General features: G+C 37.3%; 1 protein-coding gene across 2 annotated transcripts; it reads left to right on the forward strand.

The window, feature by feature from the left end:
• The first annotated feature begins 171 nt into the window (after positions 1 to 171).
• Positions 172 to 5,519, forward strand: scocb (short coiled-coil protein b). Of its 2 annotated transcripts, XM_067456492.1 has the most exons (4): positions 172 to 269; positions 686 to 789; positions 4,537 to 4,617; positions 4,827 to 5,517. In XM_067456492.1, exons 2-4 carry the CDS (start codon positions 771 to 773, stop codon positions 4,967 to 4,969), a joined length of 243 nt encoding a protein of 80 aa, XP_067312593.1. In that variant the 5' UTR covers positions 172 to 269; positions 686 to 770; the 3' UTR covers positions 4,970 to 5,517. The 2 variants fall into 2 exon arrangements, with proteins under 2 accessions (XP_067312593.1, XP_067312594.1); XM_067456493.1 differs by lacking the exon at positions 172 to 269 and having other exon boundaries at positions 737 to 789; positions 4,827 to 5,519.
• The last annotated feature ends 1,725 nt before the right edge of the window (positions 5,520 to 7,244 follow it).

Genomic DNA, 7,244 nt, shown 5'->3' on the forward strand with positions numbered 1-7,244 from the left:
AATAATAATAATAATCATTTGTCTCTTATGAGAGGGTCAGTGGAGTACAAAAATTGTTACAGTTTTCTTTGAATCTTTATTTGCATTAGTTAACTGTTAATGTAACATTAGTTTAGGGAAAACAAATACATTTATAAAAAAAAAACAAATATTCTTTGTGGGATCTAAAGAGTTAATACCATGGTTAATACCTAATCCATGACGTCAGACTCCAGAAGACATCGCTGAGCTGGACACCTCTTCTGCCGGTCTACTTTTACATTTCAAAGGTTTGGGTTTCATTTACATGATTTATTTTTATTTAGTAGATTTATACGAGTATACATTTAAGCGAATGAGATTAATTGTGCTTCAGATGGGACTGTAACGGTAATGGGCAGCGTATTGGATTGTTTACCTCATCATCTGTGTGTCAGCTAACGGCAGCTAAACTGAGTAACGTTAGCAGCAGTTTCACAATAAGATATAAACTATTTGCGCTTCATTTGGTGTATGTTGACTTAGGCCATCTACAAAAATATATAGATTATTATTATTATGTTACATAAAGTATACATACACAATGCGCATGGTATAGTTAACTGTTAGATATGTAACGTTAGCGTCTAGCATTGCATTATCAATGAATAAGACACCACATCTATGATTGAATGCCTCTTTGTAAACTCCTGGTCTATGTTTTTAGTTTTCATCAGGCCTTGTGCTCATCCTGAAGTGTGTCAAGTCGAGTTGCAGCCCTGCATTTCACAACAGTAGACGAGTATTTCGCCATGAATTCTGACATGGATGGTAAGTTTGTATGGATTAAGAATAGAATGTGGATAAATCTTAACAGTGATGAAATTCTATAAAGAAAGTGATTAAAGAAGCAGCGTGCATTGGAGAGTTTATCCGTTACGCGTTTAGGCTATAGTGACAGAATTTTGCACTCACGCCAAAACTCCCGTTTTATTCAACGAATCTCATAACTATATCGAGTTTGCACTGTTAGTGAACATGAAAGCTTTCGTTAGTGTACAGAAACTGAGTTGCAATGACGAGATCAACATATGCAACATGCGTGCTCCATTTGTCTGTGATCGGCTACAATTTTCATCTCTGCAACCTTTCATGCCACTAGGCATGTGCCGATATCAATTTTTGCCACAGCGTAACAGCTTTAAGAACTATTTTTGTAATAACAAAAATAACTGAATGTTTAAATACAATGCACCAAATACAGCTCTGAAAAAAATTAAGAGACCACTTAACATTGAGAAATCAATGTTTCATGGGGATGAAACACTCAGTTTCAGTCAATCTCACGTCAATCTTGAGTACCTATAGAGTAGTATTGCATCCTTCATATCTCAGAAAAGTCTTTAGTTTTATTATATTTATAAAAGAAATAAGTGCTGTACCGGAAACTCTATCCCGGAAAAACCGAGCGTATTGTGTGGGCGGAGCTAAAGAATGACAAGCTCAAAGCGGTGACGTCCTCAAGCGGAGAAGCCCATCCATCTCAGCCAATAGATATATGATCCAGAATCATTCAGAGGCTGAAATAAATTGAAAAGGAGAAATAGCAACAGCAGGATGTCCGTCTCTTTGGTATGTACTGTATTTAGTGGCCTGTCAACCTTTGTGTGTCTTTACTCGCAGTTTATGATGACATGATTCGGTTTATGGACTATTGTATGCGACTAAACCTTAGCAAGCAAAACGGTTTTGCACGTCAGACTAGTGTAACGTTATACATAGAACAACAATGGTGTCCGTTAGCGCATTTGAATGACGAAGCACACGATCGTGTCGTTTACTGATGTTTACTCACATGACGATAGCCAACAGCATAGACATTTGAACAGTTTTACTCACCGGCTGCTTCCAAAGCAGGACCGAACCTTTATCGCTGGGACCGCTCCGTCAAAAACACACTTCTTTGGTATGATTTGGTAAAGTCCTGACAGCACTGAACGGTGGAGATCCACTTTGCGACGCGACTGAAGCGATGTTGTGAAGCTTCCCGTCATTTCTGCGTTCAAATCGGTTCAAGTGCAGCGCTGCCTTTCCGGAATGCTGTGCTGAAGCGTTGAAGTCACTTGATGTCACCCATAGGAATAAAGTGGAGCGCGGCGCGACCATAGTGCGCGTCAGAAGTGTTCACGGATGACTGGATCTGCACCTGAGAGAGTGTTTACGGGCGGGCATTTCCTCTCTCGCTCTAGTCACACGCGCGCGCACCCTACCGGGAGAAGAGTCCGTACGGCCCATACAAGGACCTTCCGATCTAATAACGTCAAGCCGAGCCATACTCGAAAAAAACCCTCCGAAACTTGTGAGAAACCGGAAGGAGTATTTTTAACACAGAAATACTCCACCAAATGTCCAACTTAGTTTTTGAAACTTTGTCTGTTTAGGATGGGAAATCAAGTCTTTAACAGTGTAAAAAGCTCAGTATGCATGAAACAGCATTTCACCCCCCCCTTTCAATTTGGTGCTGCGATAAACAAAAAATGAATGGTTGTTTTAAAAACTTCACTAGCACGGTTGCTTTTGTTTGCGGGGTTTTCGGGGTAAATGCTGCATTCTGCAGTTTATCAGCGCCCTCTGCTGTCATTGAGCGGCACTTCATTAGCGCGTCTCCTTCACTCGTTCATTTGCTTCTCATTTACATCTTACACCCTTTGATGCAGAATACAGCGGTTTTGAGCATTTATACGGTTGATGGGCAAAGTATTCTTGAGTGCATTATAAAAAATATATAATTGTTAATAAATTATTATTCACGATATATTGAAGTGCCCACGATAATAATATTGTGCACAATTATATTGTGCACAATTATTATCGTGATATATCGCATTACCGATATATATACCTTTTCACAATAAGTTAAAGCTACACTATGTAACTTTTCCATCCGCTAGAGGGCGCCTATTCAAAACAAAGGCGTAGCTTGATGATGCCAGGTTTGAGCGCAGAACCTTGGGACGTGGTCTTCACCTCACAGCCGGTGGAAAAGATTCGGGATAGGACTCTGGCAGAAATCATGTTCATGGATGTGATTATTAACGTTACTGTACTATGAAGCAGAGCAGGGCCGAGTATTTAGGAGCTGAGGAAGGCCGCTGGAGCGATTGTTAAGCAACACATGCCTTGCGAGCAGCTTTTATTATGATGCGACATAGTCGCGGGCGCCACTTCCGCTTATCCGGTCATGAGAAATGGAGCTTTGTTTATCATATCACATACATTTAAGTATGTTTAAAATTATGTTATGATGTTACTCTGTGCGTTTGCTCAGCGGCAGCTGTGATGCTTGTTGCACATGGACGAAGAGTAAAGCATTTCTGCCAAAATAAAACCGGAAACTGAGGGTAAAGCAGATATGAAGCAATTGACAGGCGACTCCCTCAGACGTCCCCGTTCCTTGGTTAAAATAGCTAATTTCTCACAATTTACAAATAGTTGGAAACATTTGGGATATTGTAAGAACTCAACTGAACAAAATATATAACACTGGCCTGGTGGTTTTGGGATATTTTACTGCAAAAATACTACATAGTGCACCTTTAACCATGAGAGCTGTAATAGTAGAAACGCGCTAAAAGTGAGCGTAATACTATTTCAACTGGAAAGACGTTAACCAAACACAGCAGTGGGCGTTTTACACTGAAGTCTCACAGTGGACACGCCCCTTCAAACAGAGTAATCAGAGCAGAGGGCTAAAATCAGGTAGGAAAAATGCATTTTAATTCTAAATTATTACATTTTTTTGATGTAAAAAGCATTCTAACATTAAAAGTTCAACCTAATAAACATCATAAAACAATAAAACTACACAGTTTATGACCCCTTTAAATATGGGCTGCTGGACCACTCAGATGATTTATTTGATACCTTTGAAAATAATGCATTCAGATTATGATGTTAAATATGGGCTGCTGGACCACTCAGATGATTTATTTGATACCTTTGAAAATAATGCATTCAGATTATGATGTTAAATATGGGCTGCTGGACCACTCAGATGATTTATTTGATACCTTTGAAAATAATGCATTCAGATTATGATGTTAATACTAAATCAAACCAGGAGAGGTAGCTATTTCCAGCCGATTCCCGTATTAGTTACAGTGTAGGATGTGCACGTAAAATGACGTTTACTAAACGTCTACTATACGTTTACTAAAATGAGCAGTTACATAAGTTATACAATAATTTACCTTAATAAAAATTAAACTGAGTACAACGGTGTAAAAAGTGTGAATGTGGATTTGATATGAAGGAGAAAAAAATGTTGGCCCTCGTCATTATCGAAGTTGCCCATCCCTGGTTTAGAGCTAATGTAGAAACATGACAGCGCAAAATGGTGACTTCACTGTGAGGGGACTTGTGGTGTATGCAGATAGAAATGGCTCATTATACGGTAATTAAGTATAAAAGTCTTTATACACCACTGAAAACATAGTTATGTATATTATATTGCATTTCTGTCAATAGATCCTCATAAATACTACACAATGCACATTTAACTCTAAGTTTGTCTTCTAGGAGACATAGAAAACCAGGTGGAATTGGAGGAGAAGACCAGACTTATAAACCAGGTCCTTGAGTTACAGAATACTCTTGAAGGTAAGTAACCAGCGCCACTTGGTATGTTACCTAATGTTAACTACTTTACATTTATGCATTTGGCAAATGCTTTTATCCAAAGCAACTTACATTGCATTGAAGGTATACAGGTCCTTCTCAAAAAATTTGCATATTGTCATAAAGTTCATTGTTTTCCATAATGTAATGATAAAAATTAAACGCTGTCTTTCTTACTGTCATTTTGGTAGATCTCTCAGCTCGGGTGGACGCAGTAAAAGAAGAAAACCTGAAGTTGAAATCAGAGAATCAGGTTCTCGGGCAGTACATTGAGAACCTCATGTCGGCATCTAGTGTGTTTCAAACCACTGACTCCAAAAGCAAACGGAAGTAAGAGAGCGTCCCTCTCTCCCAGACCCGCAACCCCACGCAGATGAACCCTTCCTCTAGACTCATTTTATCCCTATGTCACTAAAATGGTAAATGTTTACATTAGTTTTATTTATCAGTATTCATGTTTGTTTACATTTCATTTTCAATGCCTTTGTTCAATATATTATATGCTAAAAATCCTTTAAGTTAGATATTAAATTAAGTTTAATGTAGTTTTTTATGTTCAGACAGGGTATGATATTAATTTGTAATATGTTAAATTGTTTTTAAAATCTGGATTTTGTATTTCACATTTTTGTTTAGTAGTTGAGAGTGCAGTTGTGATGTTATGACAGTTGCTCTCCTGCTGAGCTGTTTGTCTGTATCAGCACTGATAATACTCAAGTTGAGAGAAAACCTTTCAGGTTGATCTGATGAGGGAATGAAATTTCGACCCTTTTCTTGGTGCTATCAACAGAAGGGAGTTCTCTGGCATGCATTACATCTGTGCCTCTGAATATCTTGATGTATTTGTTGTGTTTGTATGTGTAGAATCTTACCATTGTTTTAATTAAAAAAAAATATATATATATATATTTGCTGTGAGCGAGTCCTTCTGTTTAGGTTCTGTTGGCCCCTGTGGTTGTTTGCTTCTCGTTCAGTCACCTCACTCCATCTGCGATTCAAGACTGCACATATTCCATCAGAGTTTGGAGGACTATAGTCTCATCAGAGGAGTGAGGAACTGAGTCTCATAGAGTAGCATTATTATTATCCACACACCTTTCTCTTCCCCAACCTTGCTCTAAGTCGTGAATCTGCATCTGAATGTGTCTCTTCATCTTTCACAGGGTCACCAAAGGTGTTCGAAAGGACCCTTAGAAAGAGTTCAGTGTTTAACTACACAGTAAACATTACTAGTCCAAGTTTAAAACTGATGTGTACATTTCAGTTTCCCAGTTTGATTCATTCTGCTAACTAAAAATTAAATAAATTATAAATAGTTATAAAATAGACAATTATAAAAAAAAGAAAAAGAAAAAATGTTGCCTTGGCAATAAACTGAAACAAGTTTAAAGGGTTAGTTCACCCAAAAATGAAATTTATGTCGTTAATGACTCACCCCAATGTCGTTCCACACCCGAGAGTACCCGTACACACTAGAGTACCCGTAAGACCTCCGTTCATCTTCGGAACACAGTTTAAGATATTTTATATTTAGTACGAGAGCATATCCAAGTGTATACACACTATACTGCCCATGTCCAGCAAGATAAAACATCATCAAAGTAGTCCATATGTGACATCAGTTAGTTAAGTAGAATCTCTTGAAGCATCGAAAATACATTTTGGCCCAAGAATCACAAAAACTATGATTTTATTCAGCATTGTCTTCTCTTCCGGGTTTGCTTTCAATCCTCAAATAAAGATTCAAACAGTTATGAATCAGCGTATTGATTGATGATTCAAACTGCTGAAATCACGTGACACTGGCGATCCGAATCATGAATCAATACGCTGTTTTAATGCAATTCTAATTAACTAACTGATATCACATATGGACTACTTTGATGATGTTTTTATTTTCTTTCTGGACATGGACAGTATAGTGTGCATACATTTCCATATGCTCTCGGACTAAATATAAAATATCTTAAACTGTGTTCCGAAGATGAACGGAGGTCTTACGGGTGAGGAACGACATTAGGGTGAGTCATTAATGACATCAATTTCATTTTTGGGTGAACTAACCCTTTAAGCTGAAGCACTACAATTATTAACTGAAATAAAAGTAAACCTAAGTAGCAATATTTAAGAAAAATGACAAAAGCGTATAACAAAGTGACTAAAATGTAACTAAATTAAATAGAAAAATTATAATACACAAATTAATATGGAAGCTCATTTATGCCAGAGGATAAAAAAGATATCTCACAATTGACTATTTTAACTCAGAGTAAACTTTTAACTCCGAGTAAAAAAGTTATTTTTCCCCCTCAAAATGGGACTCTCACAATTCTGACTTTACTACTCGCAATTCTGACTTTGTCACGCAATTCTAAATTATGAGATAAAAAGTCACAATTATCTCTTACATTTTTTAAATTTTGTGGCGGAAGCAAGCTTCTATAAATTAAAGCCAATTCAAAATATTAATAAAACTAAAATAACAATGCGATCAATGACCAAATTAGTCTGGTACAATAGCACTGGGCTGGACTATGTTTATCTGAGCAATGGAAGATGGGGAACTTTTAATGTTTAGGAAATTGTTCTTATCTATGCAATTCCACTGG

The sequence above is a fragment of the Pseudorasbora parva genome, chromosome 11, assembly GCF_024679245.1.
Source record: "Pseudorasbora parva isolate DD20220531a chromosome 11, ASM2467924v1, whole genome shotgun sequence".
NCBI classification, from domain to species: domain Eukaryota; kingdom Metazoa; phylum Chordata; class Actinopteri; order Cypriniformes; family Gobionidae; genus Pseudorasbora; species Pseudorasbora parva.

Coding starts and splice junctions, on each gene's coding strand:
- scocb (XM_067456492.1), top strand. Junction 4,618..4,826: donor GTTACAGAATACTCTTGAAG/GTAAGTAACCAG, acceptor TCATTTTGGTAG/ATCTCTCAGCTCGGGTGGAC.